This window comes from Halichoeres trimaculatus, unplaced genomic scaffold (genome assembly GCF_033239565.1).
Source record: "Halichoeres trimaculatus isolate MK-OKI-2021-1 unplaced genomic scaffold, fHalTri1.1 fHalTri1_scaffold_18, whole genome shotgun sequence".
NCBI lineage: Eukaryota > Metazoa > Chordata > Actinopteri > Labriformes > Labridae > Halichoeres > Halichoeres trimaculatus.
This window is the reverse complement of record NW_027437196.1, coordinates 14,789,177-14,807,573: the sequence shown is the minus strand read 5'-3', so window position 1 is coordinate 14,807,573 and position 18,397 is coordinate 14,789,177. Positions and strand designations below refer to the sequence as shown.

The 18,397-nt window shown below is 39.6% G+C and overlaps 1 protein-coding gene across 2 annotated transcripts in view; it reads left to right on the top strand.

Annotated features, from left to right (window-relative positions):
* Positions 1–18,397, top strand: part of trpa1b (transient receptor potential cation channel, subfamily A, member 1b) — a 52,282-nt gene that overhangs the window by 30,556 nt on the left and 3,329 nt on the right. For both annotated transcript variants that reach the window (XM_074693120.1, XM_074693122.1), the window contains 15 exons: positions 1,183–1,328; positions 2,552–2,688; positions 5,451–5,499; positions 8,063–8,162; positions 8,249–8,349; positions 8,849–9,024; positions 11,990–12,154; positions 12,934–13,048; positions 13,525–13,691; positions 14,024–14,114; positions 14,291–14,350; positions 14,443–14,538; positions 16,252–16,322; positions 16,483–16,639; positions 18,284–18,373. In XM_074693120.1, the coding sequence (XP_074549221.1) occupies positions 1,183–1,328; positions 2,552–2,688; positions 5,451–5,499; positions 8,063–8,162; positions 8,249–8,349; positions 8,849–9,024; positions 11,990–12,154; positions 12,934–13,048; positions 13,525–13,691; positions 14,024–14,114; positions 14,291–14,350; positions 14,443–14,538; positions 16,252–16,322; positions 16,483–16,639; positions 18,284–18,373 (1,721 nt within the window). The remainder of the gene's footprint in view (positions 1–1,182; positions 1,329–2,551; positions 2,689–5,450; positions 5,500–8,062; positions 8,163–8,248; positions 8,350–8,848; positions 9,025–11,989; positions 12,155–12,933; positions 13,049–13,524; positions 13,692–14,023; positions 14,115–14,290; positions 14,351–14,442; positions 14,539–16,251; positions 16,323–16,482; positions 16,640–18,283; positions 18,374–18,397) is intronic.

Here is an 18,397-nt window from a genome sequence, read left to right as displayed (position 1 = left end):
ATCAAGCTTCCCCCAACAGCTAGATCTTCCCTTTCTGCTTACCAAAGGAATTTCCTTACTTATCCATAAAGACCACAGATTTCTCTGGTCTGTGTAGTCCACTGTTAAAGAGGATTTTGTGCAGGCTAAAATCCAGCACTTTAAACTTCCATGACACTGCTGTCGAGTGTTTGTTATATTTTCTACCACCATTCATTCACCAGCGAATCTATGCACAGCACCATGGGAGCCAGTCTGTCAACAGAGCAGTTAATCACACTGTAATATCACTTTTTATTGCTACTGTAAATCCTCAGATATAGCCTTGGTCGGTTTTTGCAGTCATTGCCATCAGGCTTTTAAATAAAGCAGGCCTTTAAATTAACTCATTGGCTGCCAGTCATTTTAGCGCATTATGACACAAAGATTATTGTGCTCTATGACTATGTAAACACCAAAACTAACAAAAGAAAGAGTAGACTCTCTTCTTTCTTCTGGGAAAAAAAAGTTTGTTTCTACCTTTTTGTATTTTTTAGTACTGGGCAGTAGAATGTTGGCTGGTTTTACCAAAAATGCCTGTCTTTTTGCCAAAAAACAGAGAAAACAAGCATTGATTGGTTTTAAGCGCTAGTCTCAACCAAAAGCGGTATTTTCCCTGGTAACTATTCCAAAATTATTTGAAGATCACCCTTGCGCTGGTTTACAAGTCTGATATTGATGGACAAGCTCCACCAGACCATCCTCAGACCGCCCTGTTGAAAAACATAGCTGACGTCTATAGATGTCATTGGCAGTTAACAGTTATAATCCAGTTGATGTCTGTAGTTGTCAGTGGCAGCCAATGAGTTACTTTCTCTGTGACTGAGAAGTAAAATTGTTGGAATTATTCGAAGATTTGTTGTAATAAATCCAACTCGTTGAATAGCTACTTAAACATAAGTTAGCAAAAGAGCTAACTACAGCTGTGGAATAAAAAAGAACATCTTTTTTATGTTTTTCGTTTTGTAGCTTCACCCACATCCCATCTATTAACATGATTGATCTATTGTAGAGGATATTCTGTTAGCTCCAATTGTTTTGGCTTCATTTCTGGTTAGCTGTCATATCATCCATCTTTTAAAAGTACACTCCTGAAACTTTTCTTTCAAAGTATCATTTTTAAGTTTGTTTCTCAAGACTGTTTGTTTGATGTTCTACCGGCAGGCGAGAAGATCGGCCACCAAATTGAATGTCACATCAACTACTTGGACAAATCCAAGAGCAGCCCCCTCCACCTGGCTGTACGTGGTGGAAATATTGAGGCCATCCGTCTCTGCATTGCCATGGGGGCCAAAATTGATCAGCAACAGGTACTGGCTTCCAAGTGTTTGTAAAATCATCATCTGCATTTAGATTTACAAAATGTGAGTGAGTGAGAAGATTTTAGGTTTTGTTAAGTGTTGTGATTTCTGTCTCTGTCTTCCACAGCACCATGTCATACTTTTTCTAGAAGCTTTGGTTGTTAGCAGCAAGAAAAAATAAGTTAATGGGGAGGGCAAAAGTTGCGGTGAACATTCTGTTGGTTATGTTGTATAACTACTTGGCTCTAATTCATCTTTGAGACAGGCATCTGACATAAATGCAACTAAGGATCAGGTCACTGACAGCACATCTCATTTCACCTTCCTCAATTTACACAAGTTGCTCGTTAAACTGTAAACAACAACAGCTCACAGAAAGTGCATGCTGATCTTTTATCACATATCTAGATTACCAGTGGTAAAATAGCCCTGAAAAGTTGTCCGATATACCCAGAAGCTGCATCTCTGGCGGGTGTAAAGAAACAGGTGTTGAAATTGCTGATATCCTGAAACAAAGGAAAATACCATGTAAATTTGTGCATTTATTGAAACTGTCAGACCTTCATTTGGCTGTCACCTCTGATTTTCCTACCACTATAAACAACATAAGCACCTGGAAGCTGCAGTTTATAACTATCGCTAATAATGTGCCATCTGTCCATGCATGCTATTTCATATTTGCATTGGTTTTTTTTCTGTCTCAAACCTATTTGCCTACACCTGTTTAGCATTTCCCTTTTGGCACAGGGTGCCAGTCTCTACTGTTAGAACATGTCAGTCTTATCATAGCCATCTGGCAGTGATGGTTCTGTCCGGACCTGTGGTAGTAGTCAGAGCTGCAGCCACAGTAGTGACTACAGTAATGGCTTCGGTTGCCGAAATTGATACAAATTACCTCCACTTACACAGTGGAGCTGAGAGGAGCGATCACTGGCCTTCCCCCTCTTCCAGTCCTGGTTATCTCATTATAAGCTTGTGTTACATCCTCCAGTGCTCGGCCTGCAAGTCTTGGAGATGCTCGACTAATGTTACACTGGGGAAGTGTACAATATGTATGTGTGTAAATGAATCCTATAAGTGCTTGCGTGCATGCTAATTCACACTCTGGTCCATCTAATTCAGCCTGTCATAGTTCCTTTGTATGTATCAGGCGTAATCATGTTTGAAGAGCGTGTGAATATTTATTATTAACACTCATTATTCACCCCTGGTTCCCCTGCTTTTGAATTCAGAATGACAGATCTACACCGCTTCATTTGGCCTGCACCCAGGGAGCAACTGAGGTAGTGAAGCTGATGTTGTCCTCAGTTGACCAAGTGGAAGACGTCATTGACCTGACCGATGGTGCACATCAGACCCCCCTGCACAGGTAGGCTCACTCAATTCTTCTATTCTCAGTCTCCAAGTTGTTCACAGAGCGTGTCGATGGTAGTCAATTGATTATACTATCCTCACAAATCACTTCCTTTTATTGTTGTTCTGGAGAATGAAATGTATTTGTCTGAGGCCTGATGTTATCCACTGGTACTGCAACAAGCCCTTGGGGGGATGTTACATCAATATTGCCTATTTGACACCAAATTTTCTATCTCTATCAGAATGACCCTCTTCCCACCAAAGTGGGTTTTCTTGAGGCTGGTACAGTTTTGCTTTTCTTCATCTTGGAGTGCTGCATATTTAAGCACTTCTATTTTAATGGTGAAAAAAAAGTGTTGAAATGTGGAGTGGAAATCTGATGGATATTCACATTATCTGAATGACAGACAGCATTTAAGTAGTGTCAAGCAAACTTCATGATTTTCAAGCAAACGTTTCACTTAGCTTGCTAGGATTTCATACCCCCTGCACTTGTCTTCTCTAGTACTGGAATAAAGAAGACTAGCTAGTAAACATGAGTTTGTGAATATGGGCATTTATTGTTATGAAGTCAAAGCTAACTTAATAAGTCTTTTTCAATGTGATGTGTTTTCATTCACAAATGAATCATACACCCTATTCTGTCCTCTGGGTGTGTGTCTGTACCATAGACTGTATATAGACTGGACAGTGTGGCTCCACCATTTATCATTGTACAGTTTTGAAGCCAAAATACCCCCGTCACAGTAGTGGCCATTGTAGCAGTTGTGCAGCCAGAGTCTGCACAGTACAGTCTGCGATGAATTCTGGGAGAATCTGAGTGGAGCTGGGTGACAAAATTAATATTTTTTTTTCTTTTGAGAGTCTAATCACTTCATGACTCTACCTCCCAACATAGTTTACAATCCCCGAAAAAAAAAAACACAAGAACGGCAGCTGTCAATCATCGTTAAATGTAACGTAAAGCTTGGCTTTTAACATTGTATAACTAATAAAAAATGAAACTTCAGGAAAAAAGAGGACTTGAATACAAGGCAGCCAAATGGTATCTTCAAATCACAACAACAATTGGACGTGAGAAACATTTCTACAAGGAGTATTAATTTTTTATTGTTTGACCACAGCCCATCTGGAATGGCTGGAAAGCTGGATTTTTTAACCTTAACTGTAGCCAGCCACCAGGGGGAGCAGTTTTTGCGGAGACCTCAGTACAAGCCAAACAAGCAGGCATCCATTTTTTTTACAGTCTATGGTTTGTACACTAATCAACACTGCTAACACAGAACATCAAGAGATGGTCAGACGCTGTAGAGTTCGAATCTTATTTACAGTTTTGGTCTTTGTTCTGGGGACATTGGTTGTTGTCCTGTAAAACTGTAATAATGCAAAGCAAAGCAAGGACATAAAATTACAAGCGACAAATAAAAAATATTATATGGTCATTTTCATTAAATGCAGGGAATCTAATGATTTTGCAAAAAAAAAAAAAAGAAAGAAAGAAAATACAACTACAGCAAAATAATAAGCTGTGGATGTGATTGACTTGCAAGCAAAGCTTTCCAAGGCACAAACAGAGAGGAAAGAGAAAAGTAACTGGAGCTGCAGGGTGATCACAAAGCAATGACTGCAGCTTCTCCTGACACAGCCTCTACCATGTGAAGTTGGTGTGTCATGTGACCACACTAGCCAAAAACAATAGCATGGCATACAACACAGAAATTGTGATACCTTACATGACCTGCAGGGGGAAATTGGCACCAAACAACACAAACAACAAATTACACATCCTGATAGCTTTACTTAAGGGCTTCAACATTTCAATATCTATGTCCAAAACCTATGGAAAAAATCTGTCTTTAAACTGTATATATATAGATAGATAGATAGATAGATAGATAGATAGATAGATAGATAGATAGATAGATAGATAGATAGATAGATAGATAGATAGATAGATAGATAGATAGATAGACAGAGAGAGACAGAGAGAGAGAGAGAGAGAGAGAGAGAGAGGGAGAGGGAGAGAGAGAGAGGTGACACAATTTTGGGAAAATGAAATGTTATGATTACTGTTAAACTTTCATAGACAAGCCAAGTTTTACTGTGCTACTTTGCAGTCATGTAATTATAATATCCGTAGTTCCTCTGAACTGCTTGCTCATGCTGTATAAAGACCAATCCATCTGCATAATATCAATACTGTGACAAACAAGAGGGACATAGATATAAAACCCTTGGGTATGACGAGCTGAATAATGATTTTTTAATTAGGCACCAAATTATGATATGAATACATAAGTAAGCTCCGCTTCCAACTTTTGTTTTATCTGAGAGCTATTTGTATTAGCTCAAACAGCCGCAGAGTAAAACTGATATCAAGAAGGGGAGGTAAGGATAAAACTCTGTTTGCTTTTCTCTACTTTAAACAGTCGTGCTTCTGTCTTCAGCTAAATTTGTGAATTTTATGTTTGAGCTTTTCAAGTCTCTGCTGACCATCATTAAGACATGAAAACCCTCTTTCAATTAAACTTCTATCTTTGGAGAATGTAAACAGAATAGACGTTATGAAAATGAATAAATGCAGTGGGCTGCTGCAGTGGGAGTGCTGGATTTTTAACCACAAAAGGAAACGTCTGTTTGTAACATCATGCAGTGACTAGGCAGAATTATAATCAGACACAGGCCTGTGTTTAACACATGACAGTAGTTCAGGCCTCAGTTCACAAATCACATGTTGTGTGGCTGGTTTTACAACAACTGTGTTTACTTTTCCAGGGCTACAATATTTGACCACGCTGAACTGGCAGAGTACCTAATTTCATTGGTAAACAAGGCAAACACACACACACACACACACACACACACACACACACACACACACACACACACACACACACACACACACACACACACACACACACACACACACACACACACACACACACACACACACCACAGCTGTCATGCACCAACCCCACCTACAACATCAGAGACAGTATTATAAACCTATTGCCAAAAGTACAGGATCTACTTTTAACAATATTTGCCGCTTTGGACACACCTTTTGTCTTGATAGATGTCAGAGGTGCCATCGTTTGCTTGTAGACCATCTGCTACCATCTGTTCCAAGTCATAGGATAATTGTGGTTGAAGAATAAAATGCAGAGCCAAAGATTTATCTCAGAGACTATTACAGGAAATAAACTTTGAGGGGATTTAATTAAAATGATATCACAAACAAGCTAATGCTTTTGCTAAAGCTTATCATCAGCTGATATTTCATACACTGTACTCCAAATATTGCGGGAAGATAAGACAGTAATTTTGTTCTTACGTCACCCTCCTTGGATGAAAGCAAAGAGACAAATTTGAGCCTTATGTTGTCATTAACCTGTTTTTGATGCTATCAGTTATGCCCATGGACTACACATAGACATAGATACACAGAACTGACAGTGTGGCATCACTGTTTGCCACTGTATGGTTTTGATGCAAAAATACCCCTGTCTGAAGCTCCATGATCTTGCAAATTTGCCACTGGAGTCTGTGCAATAAAGAATGTGTATGGAGTCGCAGTAAAAACAACAAAAAAACATTCTTGGCTCTACTTCCTATATCCTTCCTATATCTTACTGTTCCTGAAAGACCTATGCAAGAACGGCAGCTGTCGATCATTGTGAAACATGACATAAAATCCTGTTTTTAAACTCTTATAACTAATGAAGACGAAACTTTTCAGAAAAAAAGGACTTGAGTACATTGCAGCTCAATAACAGCATATTGATGTGAGTAACATTTCTATAAGGTGTATTTGTTTCTAAAGTTTAACCACTTCCCCATTCAAGTGAATGGGGGAGACAGAGGGATTGACCTATACTGCAGCCATTCACCCGGGGGAGCAGATGAGCCAAGTGAGATGGCGACTCTATTGTTTTTTGTTTTGTTTTTTTTACATTCAATGGTTACACCTCTCTGCCTGGAGAGTGACTCATTTATTATAGCATGATTTAGTTAGCTAAGCAGTGCAATGGTTGCAATTCACATTAGCACAGACAAAAATATGTTTGATACCTCATGAACAAGAGCTGAGCTAAAATGTGAAAATTAAAGACATCTTTAATGAAATGGCAAAAATGAAAGGTCCCATATTATGCTCCTTTTCTGCAGTTTAATATGGATCATTGATGTCTTCATGAAATGGTAGTAACATGTTTTGGTCCAAAAAGCCAATAAATCAAGCACAGCAGCATTGTTTCCAGGCTCTCATAGCCCCTCTGTTCAGAACGCTCTGATTTAGTGGGCGTGACCTTCGTATGCAAATGAGCCACCGCTGATACCGCCCCGCTCGTCCGCCTCATTGAGAGCTGCACCACAAGCTCCGAGTGCACAATGTTTTGAAAACAGCGAAGTTCGTTTACCGTAAGATTACAGACTCAAACAACAGGCTAACAGCAGCTAAAGTTAGCATCCTGAACCTAACACAGAAACAGGGGGGACACTCAGGACAAGCTCTTACATCTGCTCCACAGCACACAGCATTTAAAATACTCACATTTCCAGGGTCAGAGGTTTGCTGGTGGATGGTTGGTAATGCGCCTGGATTCAGGACCAGTCTATTCGCTAGCCCTCTGTTGCACTGTCCAAAGTTGGAAAAGCAGTCGGCCGTAAAGTGACAAGCACACACATGCACAGTTTTACTGAGTGTAGCTGGCACATTTCCCTCATAAATGAACTCTAGCCACTTAGACTTGTCTTCTCCCGAGATGGGAAGCTTGTGCATGGAACTATGCAGCCGTTTACAGCCAAAAACAGAGCAGCGATGGCCCTTTAACTTCAGCATTCTCCTCCCTACTGCTGGAGAGATATCTCTCCAGCAGCAGGGAGGGGAGTGGGGGAGGAGGGGGTTCGGGGGTGTCTGCTCCAGTGGACCAATCAGGTCAGACTTGTTCCTGATTGGTCAAAAAAGGGAATCCCTGACGTCAGCAAATCCCCAAAATCAGCTTGTTTTAGATCAGGATTTTACATTCATAAGCACTACTAAGTGCAGGTTTTGTCAATAAATATCACATTTTGTGAGCTGGGAGGAAAGCCAAAGACCCACAAATTTCTCTAAAAGACTTAAAGTAATTTTTGCACAATATGGGACCTTAAAGGTAGGTAAGGTAAGATTAGTGTTATTAGGAATGTACCTGTTACACAAGACTCTGTACCTGTTACTCTTGATTTGACATTATGGGTAGTTTAGGCTAAAGGTGTTTGTTTAACTTGTGAGATTCAGTGCGGAATTTGATAATCACGTTACTTTTGGTATCACTGGTTTGAAATTATTGAACTACTGTGTGTGTTCCAGCTGGTGTGGAAATCAATAAGGTGTTTTCTCTCCTCAGGGGGCAGACCTTAACTGCATCGATTGTAAAGGGAACTCTCCCTTGCTGCTTGCTACTAGCTGCGGCGCTTGGAAAACAGTGACTTTGCTGCTAAGAAAAGGTGAGCCCCTTTACTGCACCATCAACAACACTCGTAAAAGTTCTAAACCGCCTGACAAAGAAAGGTTGTGTGTTTTTGTCTTTTAGGGGCAAATATAAATGTGAAGGATAGATGTGGTTGTAACTTTCTTCACCTGGCCATTCTGCAGCCCAAAGGTCTGAAAAACCTCCCAGAAGAAGTCCTTCAGGTATTCTAAAGCAATGGTGCCTGTTTGTGACTCGTTAAACTGACTGTGTTCTGCTAAGTCATAGTCATCGTTAAGACTTGGATTTAATTGCAATACTGTCCTTGATCAATTCGCCTTGAGCCTAGTTGCACACATTCAGCCAGCTGATGAAGTTCATTCTCACTAAGTCAGAGGATCATTTAAAACATTGTGAGCATTACCTAAAGCTTCAATGATGCCTTTAAAATGAGCCACAGAGGATACTTGGTATTTACACTGGGTATAGGAATCACTCTTATCTGTGATCAAGTATTTTTACACTACATCATTATTATTTATATAATCTCTGTGGGTGTATGTGTGTATAACTACAGCCGTTGTTATATAATTTGTTCCCTTCATGCTGCCAACTGCTGTAGCACACTTGATTTTTTTGTATGTGCGCTCAGTTAAGTATGCATATTACTGTACATTATTATGGATGAATACATAAATGCTGTGATTATTTGTCTGACCTCAGCATAGCAGCGTAAAGGCTCTGCTCAGCTGCGAGGATAACGAGGGCTGCACCCCGCTCCACTACGCGTGCAGACTGGGGATCCATGACTCAGTGAAGAACATGCTGGGCCTCTCGGGGGTGGTCGGCCTCGCATGCAAGTCCAAGGACAAGAAGTCTGCTCTGCACTTTGCTGCTCAGTGAGTTCGATTGGTCCCACAGGGCACGGCCTACCATACCGCTTGACTTAACAACTCTGATTTAACCTCAAAGTTGAACAAAACTCACAAATGTGATCAAGAAAATGTCATAAAAATATCATTGCTTTTGACATTGACCTGAGTGGGTTGAAGAACTACAAAATGTAATAATCAGAAAAGTTGTAGTCCTCATTCGTGTTTCTCATAAATCCCAGTGTATGGAAAGCCTCTGAAGCCTGAAAGAGGATCATTTTTGATTTTGTCCAAGGCATTATCTTGAGCAAAGAAGATGAATATCTTGTGGGAACAAGTCAACACACAAGATGAAAATCTTAAGCAGGCAGCTTATGTTGTGGGTAATAGATAATTTTATTGTATACTGTGTCAGGTTATTGTCTTGTGTGCTCAAGATAGGTATCTTGGGTTAACAAGTTATTGCACTGTAATAACAGAACTATTTTCTAGTGCAAACAGCATACCTTATCTTGTTAAAGATAATTTCTATAATGATATTGTGGAAACAGGATATTATCTTATTCACACAAGATGATTATCTTGTGGAAACAAGTCATCATATGGTATGCACAAGATGATAATCTTGAGCATAGGGATGGGTACCTTTCACATTTAAAACGATATGGTACCAATGCCTGGTAACTGGCAGTTGGTATCAGTACTTAGCAGTACCAATTTGGGGTACTTTTGTGTGTGTTTATGTGGTAACAAATATGAACTTGTTTAACAAAATCTCAAATTTTTTTTAATTTCACGTATTTATTTTTCAATAGGTAACCTTACAATGCTGTGTTCATGTCCAGCATGGAAAATCACTAACTCTTCCTCTCCGTCACAGTCACAAAGACGCTTTTAGGAACCAAAAGATGGTACCATATGATTTTACGTGAATTAGTAGTCGGTACTACAGGCAGAATTCGGTCAGTACCCATAAAAGTACCTGTTTTGGTACCTTTACCTCTATCTACCCTTACTTGGGCAGACAGTTTATCTTGTAGGAACAGAAAGATTATCCTGATATGTATTGTGAGAAAAATAATTGTCTTGTTTTGATAAGATATTATCTTGTGCAAACATGCAATTATGGTGTGTACAAGATGATTTTCTTGAGCAAAGAGTAGAAAGTAGATGATTCTTGAAAAGTAAGTAGTCTGAACAAGTTATCATCATGTCCACTGAAAAAAGATATCTTGTAGTATAAATTACCATATCACTAGAACAAGATGATTGTCATTCCCAAATGTTGCGTCCCCTGTGAACGGGATGATTTTCAATTATTATCTTGTGTGAAGTTAACATCAGTAGAAACAGTAATAGTCTTGTTCAAACAAACTTTTGTGTCTATGCACAAAAAGGAAACTTGTTGTGGTTTCGTTCTCTCTCTGACATTGTTTGATGAATTGCGCCTAAAATGCATTCATGACTCCACATCCAAGAACAACTGATGCATTTGAAGCCTCTCACAGTCTCCTTGTAGAATTAATAGGCTTCAGAAATTACTAGAAATTAAGAAATATAGTAGCTTGTTGATAGTGAGCCATCTATTCTGTGGTGATTAATGATGACATTGCAAATTAGTTTGCAAAGCATTAAAAATGTGGCGAGCTGATAAATCCATCCATCCATTATCTTTAACCGCTTTTTCCTTTCTGGGTTGCAGGAGGATGGAGCCTGCCCCAGCTAGTGAGCTGAAATATCTCTTGTCTAAATCAATATCATCACAAAAGCGTTTGATACTGAGATCTGAGGTTCAAGTGTAGGCTCTTTAATATCAGCACAACATGAGGCACATGTTTGGTCTGCAGGGGCTCCAGGGGCAGAGCGCAAACGTAAGTCATGAGGTGACATTAATATAGAGGCTTCATAGTCGCATATCACTGGCAAATAGTTGCAAATAATGGCTGAAAACTACTAAAAAACTCAACACTGCTACATGATAAAGTGTTGTTCACATAAAGTTAAAAGTATCACCTTATGTGACTTCTGCAGCCTCTTCAGTATGCGCATTAAAACTCAGGAGAAATTACTCACCATAAAGCAATATTTTAAAGAGAAAATATTGCTCCTGTCAACATCCTCCTGAACTACGAGAAAAATCCATCTTTATGGCATTTTAGCTCTCATTTTGTCACTTTAATTCAAGTTATTCTGCACGAGAGCTGAATATTGATTAGTGACAACACAAGGGAATAAAACTTAAATAAAAAAGGCCTCTGCTCAGGATCTCCCTGAAGGTGAGGCTTTGTCTTTGAGATGAACAACAGTGATTGGATGAAAAATGAACACCTGGCTTTATGTAGAACCTTTACCTCACAAGTTTTAATCCAGTTAGCAGCACTCAAAAGCCTTTTCATGATTAATTACCATGACATAGCAGTTACACAATGACCCAGAAGAATTTTCACAAGAATAGATTTCAATTAGCGAGGCACATGTAAAGAAATGTTACTAATAGTATGAAGTGAGTGAACATTCAACATTACTGTTATTGATTTTGCTATCATGAACACCTCTTTCATTAGAGTTAGAGGGCAAATGAATGCCACAGTATGATATCATGCTGCAGGTTGTACAGCTCATTCTCTCCCCCACCAATCCCACGACCCTGACACAAAGTGCTGCTGACCTTCTTAAAAGGTTCAGAGACAAAGAAAGATCGCAGTACAAGCCAATGTGTCACCAATGCAAACTGGCATTAGTCGTTAACATTCCTGAACACTTTAAACCCATATTTTACCCACAGGTTCAAGTCCTGCTGCAGCAACATTAAGTGTCTGTAAGCATGACACTAAATTGTGAGGATGTAGTTTGCCGTAACTGCTCCTGTGGCTCTGCTGTGCTGTGGACTGTGCACAAAAAGCATTTCCATTTCAGAGATCAACAGATCATAAGAGTGAGAAAAGTTCCTTTTTGAAAGCTAATGCTTCACTTCATCCCTCTCTTCTTCAAGGTACGGGCGCATCAATACGTGTCACAGGTTACTGGAGACCATCACAGACTCTCGCCTGCTAAATGAAGGTGATGAGCGGGGCCTGACTCCTCTCCATCTGGCTTCAAAGGAGGGACACACCAAAGTGGTGCAGCTGCTGCTGCGCAAAGGAGCTCTCTTTCATAGGTGCACACACACTGCATGGACACACATATAAGCACAGTGCACTTTACTATCATAGTTATAAAGTGTTTGAAATTAAAAAAGCTGTGTTTGTAAAATAAGATATTGGGCCAAAAGCTGATACTTGAAAGACATTAAAGTCATATATTTCAGTCATGGTGAGTCCACTTGTTATATTGGAGAGGACTTTCAGCATCCACTAGCTAACAATTCTCTGCACGACTAAGTCATTTTCCTTGAAGTCAGTGTTGATCTCTTAACAGAGGAGACCTGTACTGTCTTCTCAGAGTCCTGATGTCTACGCATTGATGTCTGAGCATCATGAAACTAGATTAAGCTTCATTTAATGCTCCATGTTCCTTGTTTGAGCCCAGGTGGCTGGCTCTTCTTCCACTTTTAGCTAACATCTAGCGTTAGCGTTAAGTTGCAGCTCTATTCTGGTTCTATCAGGACAACTGTCTTAAAAATGTATAACTCTGAACATTCAGACTTTTGTCACTGAAATTACAACTTTGTTGTCATTAAATTTTAGCTTCATTCTTTTCATTATATGACTCTGATCTTGTACAGTTACGACTTAAACTTCTCATGACTCTGTTAATGGTATCTCAGGATTTATAGTCTTTGATGTGGCTATAACACTCAGTCATCCTCGTCATTGTGCCCAGGGATTTCATCACAAGCCTGAATCTTACTGCTGCGGTAAAGTGGTTTCACTTCACAGGAAAGTTCAGGTTTATGTTAAATTATGTTTTTCTAATGTATGTTCATCTTTTTCACAGTGATTATAAAGGTTGGACATGCCTGCACCATGCCGCGGCAGCAGGGTACACACAAACCATGGACATCCTCCTCTCAGCCAACCTGAAACTACTGGATAAAATTGATGAGGACGGGGTATGGATGATTGTTACTTTAAATAACTGTGTCACTTTTCACTGATTATTGTTTTTTTTTTATTTTAGTAAAAGGATCCAAAAGCAGATGACTTTTGGAATACATCTGTGTTCATTTGAGTAGGATTGATAATGGTAGCCCTTGTGTTACACACTATTTACAGTAAAACTGAGACTCAACAAAAACAGCTGAATATGTTTTTCTGGGGTGAGCCAAGAAATGAGTTTATGATTTTTAAAGAACAATCTGGAGGCACAAATTTTGCTTGACCATTCATCTGGACATCATTATTTCTCATAGTCCATAGTCCCATAGTCGTTCATCCCTAGATATTGCCGGCAGATTTCCAGGAAGTTTTTTCATCATTTCTGTCATTTTCAAGAAATTAGCTACTAATATATGGAATAGTGATATTCTTACTACAGAATCCTCTCTGATTAATTATGACTGTCCCTTATCATATATCCATACATCAGAACACTGCACTCCATGTCGCAGCAAAAGGAGGTCATGTGGCTGCAGTGCGGCTCCTGCTCAACCGTGGGGCAGATCTTGTTTTGAACAAAAACGACACATCATTCCTCCACGAGGCAGTGCAGAACGGGAGAAAGGACGTGGTCAACGCAGTGATTGACAGTGAAAGGTACGAAACAAAAACTAGACAACTCACACTGCAGGTAGTTGGAAAAAGCACGATTTTCCAAATCTGTTTTCACTAGTTAACAAAAATATCCTGTTTCTGCTCTTTGTACTGGTAATAATACAACGGGTGATTAAGACTTAAGAGCAAGATCTGAAATAAAGCATTTTGTGGAAAAAAAAAAAATTGCCCTAGATTGAATATTGTGAAAAGCAGCATGGTTCTCTGTTTGCTGCAACTTTTTCTGCAAAAAGACAACAGGTAACTCAAAGGTTTAAAAAGTTGTATGCATTAATGCATGCTATCGATTTTGTTTGGTTTTTTCCTCATTACAGATTGGGTGAAGCTCTGATGCTGTTCATCCCGGGCTCCGGCCAGCGATGTGCCATCCTAGATATGATTGAGTTTCTCCCTGAATCCTGCAAGGTTGCAACTTAGCAAAGGACAAAATATACATGTCGTAAATCTCTGCTAAACCATGCTCACAGCAGTCTCAATCACTTCCTTCCTGCAGTTTATCTCTATCTTCAGATAAGTCATTTTTTCAAATAATGTGCACCTTTAAAATTCTCTGTCATCGAGTGTTTCTGCTTTCTCAACAGCATCTGTTGGACAGCTGTGTGAAAGAATCTGATGAAGACCACAACAGCCCTGAGTACCATGTAATTCAACTACAAGTTGCACAGCTAAGAAAATCGCAATGATATCTTTTGTGCCCAACAGTTTGACCTCAAATTATTCTTCTTTTTTGTAGATCGAATACGACTTTGGATTCCTCCAGGCTCCTATCGTTCAGATGAAATATGTGACTGACAAGTCCACAAAGACACCTCCACTGGCTGCACTCAACGTGAGCAACTTATCCTCTTCAGATAGCTTTTAGCTGCAGGAGAACATCAATCATGTACCCTTTAAGTGGCTAGTAAGCAGCTAAGTTAACTTGTTTGTTGGGATATGATAACTCATAATCCCCCCTGTGTAAAAGTTGGCAATTGTGCAGGGATTTGGTGAAATTGGTGTTGCATTTGACCTAAAAGGTGAAACTGTTGTAGTTAGTGCTGAAAATGTCAAAATGTTAGAATGTGGTGCTCTCCATGGTGCTGAAACAGCAGATTAATAGTTAGTCATCTTACTGAGTTTTTTTCACCTCAGCTTTTTCTTCTAATTGAGAAAATACACTGCCTGGCCAAAAAAAGGTCACACACTCTAATATTTTGTTGGACCAGTTTTAGCTTTGATTAAGGCATCCATTCACTGTGGTATTGTTTGGATAAGCTTCTGCAATGTCACAAGTTTTACGTCCATCCAGTGTTGCATTAATTTTTCACCAAGATCTTGCATCAATGATGGTAGAGTCTGACCATTGTCAGTCAGCAATCAGTCAGTGAGGCTAACAGGAAAAAAAGGCTTTAATTTGCTGGGGAGCATAAAGATTGGACTCTGGAGCAATGGAAGAAGGTCATGTGGTCTGATGAGTCCAGATTGACCCTGTTCCAGAGTGATGGGTCATCAGGGTAAGAAGAGAGGCAGATGAAGTGATCACCCATCATGCCTAGTGCCTACTGTCCAACCCTGTGGGGGGAGTGCTCTGATCTGGGGTTGCTGCACTTGGCCAGGTCAAGGTTCAGCAACAGTCTGTGCTCAAAGAATGAGGTCAGCTGACTACCTGAATATACTGAATGACCAGGTTTTTCCATCAGTGAGTTTTTTCTTCCCTGGTGGCACGGGCGTATTCCATGATGACAATGCCAGGTTTCATCGGGCTCAGATTGTGAAAGAGTCGTTCAGGGAGCATGAGACATCATTTTCACACATGGATTGGCCTCCACAGAGTCCAGACCTTAACTCGATTGAGAGTCTTTGGGATTTGCTGGAGAAAGCTTCTACCATCATCAATGCAAGATCTTGGTGAAAAATTAATGCAACACTGGATGGAAATAAATCTTGTGACACTGCAGAAGCTTATCCAAACAATGCCACAGTGAATGCGTGCTGTAGTTAAAGCTAAAGGCGGTCCAGCAAAATACTGGAGTGTGTGACCTTTCTTTTTTGGGGGTGACTTTTTTGGACCAGGCAGTGTAGCTATTCAATATTTCAAATTATATGTTGGTACCCCGGGTATGTCATTCCAAGTCACTTCCTAAGCACACCTGCAGGTGGAAAGAAAAAGGTGTAGACAATAAACCTGCCTCATGTTAATTCACAGAGTGACATTGAATGTAGCAGTAATTAGTTTACAATAGATTAGATCTGAATGCTAATGATCACAGATGTAATTAGGTGACTCTGCAAAGCCTGGGTAAAGGGCTTGTAGCTCACAGCTTCCTTTAATACACAGTGGCTTTGAATTATTCTATTTGTTACAAACACAAACAACCTCCTCGGCCACGATTTGTCAGGAACCGCTCATAGCATGTTTGTGCCTGCTGATGTCATTTTACATTATGCTCGTGGAGATCGATACGATGCTTTCACATTTAAATCTTTTAGGCTCTGGCTGTCAGACTGCTTGTAGAAAATGTGCCATTAACAGCAGACTATTTTTCTGTTTCTCTATCTGCAGGCGATGGTGAAGTACAACCGCATTGAACTCCTCAACCACCCTGTCTGCAAGAAGTACCTGGCAATGAAGTGGTTTGTATTTGTAACAGGTGTAATCCTTGAGGCTGACAGGTTTTTGTCTGATTTCATTGGAAGACAGACGATATGTTCTTCCGACTGTTTTCTTCTTTACTTTTACGTTAAAGATGTTCTAATTTAAAACCTTTCTGCCTCCTTGTGTTTTGATCTACAGGGTTGCTTATGGGAGCACAGCTCATATGCTCAACATGTTCCTCTACCTGTTGGGTCTTCTGCCCCTCACTCACCTGATCATAAGCCTGAGGCCCACCTTGAACATCACTGCTACAGGAGAACACCATATCATGATGAAGCCTGTGTCTTTCTATGAGGTACAGATGACAACAATGATCAGCATTTGAGAAACTTTAAGTTCTTGTGAGGACTTTCTAAGTCATCTTAAAGAAGTCTTACTGCTATATACATGCCTGATGGCAATTCACAACTTAAAATGAGATTATCAGCACCAAAACAGGTTATTTCGAAATGCTTTTTCTCAGTATCTGTGGTCGGGTAGACCAGGACTGTACCATAGACTGTAAAAAAAATGGACGTCTGTTTGCTCAGCTCAAAGTGAGGGCTTCACAAAAACTGCTCCCCCTGGTGGCTGGCTGCAGTACAGGTTGAAAAATCTGGCTTTCCAGTCATTCCAGATAGGCTGTGGTCAAACTTTCAAAGATTAATACACCTCGTAGAAATGTTTCTCACGTTCGATTGTTGTGATGATTTGAAAATATCATTTGGCTGTCTTGTATTCAAGTCGTCTTTTTTCTGAAAAGTTTCGTTTTCATTAGTTATAAGAGGTTAGAAACAAGGCTTGTGTATTTTTGGGGGGGATTGTAAAATATGTTGGGAGGTAGAGTCAAAAAGTGATTAGACTCTCAAAAGAAAAAACAAAAAAAACGATTATATTTGTCACCCAGTTCCACTCAGATTCTCCCAGAATCCCTCATCGTCTCTACTGCAGACTCTGGCTGCAATTGCTACCAATGGCTGTGCCTGTGACAGGGAAATTTTGGCTTTGAACCCGTACAATGATAAATGGCAGAGCCACACTGTCCACTCTATATACAGTCTATGGACTGTACTGAGTTACAATATGAAATTCCTATGACAACACCAAGCTGGATGATGAAGTTTAGCAGTGAGACGAGAGATCAGTGTTTTTCTTTGCTGAAAATGATTTCTAAATGATTTCTTTTCAGTTAATCTAAGACCTTTGTGTAAATTGAAGCCTTGAAATTACTTTTCCTGTTTTTTATCACAGTTAATTCACATAAATTACCTCCTGTGCATGGAATGTTTTTTTTTTTTAATTAATAGATTTACCCCATGGTCCCAGAAAAACAACAACATTTCTTACATAAAAAGTAATGTTTCCTCGAAAAGAGAATTATAACAAAACGTGATGTATGTGTTCAGCACTTTGAAGAAGACAGAACTAATCCATCAATGTTCCCCATTAGACTACATCTGCAAAGAATATAGCCAAGGTGCCATGAGTTTTCAGACTGATCAAGTTTAGCTTGTTTGTTCTTTTTTAAGCTACAGAAGAGTGTCACATGCCCCCTGCTGTAACTTTGCAGGGTTCATATTTGCAACTATCTGACACTGACCTTTAAACCTGAGGGCATTACTCAGCAAGACATTTATATTATTTTCATACCCTTTTATTTATTTATCTTTACCTAACTGTAGCTTTTTGCATCTTGTCTCAGTTAAAAATCTTGCCATGGTCCATTATTAAACTGGTGCCACAACAGTTTATTAGGCAGTCTTAAAGATTGAGTCTTATGACGCTTTTGTTAAGTTTTTATCTAGGCATTTTCAAATTAATCTTAAGAGTAGATCTTTAAAAATATAACAATTAATCTACTAAAACCAGAGTGAACTAAATCATTAAAGCTTCAATGAACCCAAGTTGTCACTTTTTGTTTGTCTGTAGATTGATTAAATGTCCTTTTTTCATTACACAGCAAAGTCCCCTCATATCTGTCAGCATGGTGATGGTCCTGATCATGAACATCTACTCCATAATAAAAGAAGTGGTGCAGATGGTCCAGCAGGTACTGTAATGCACGTGTCATTAC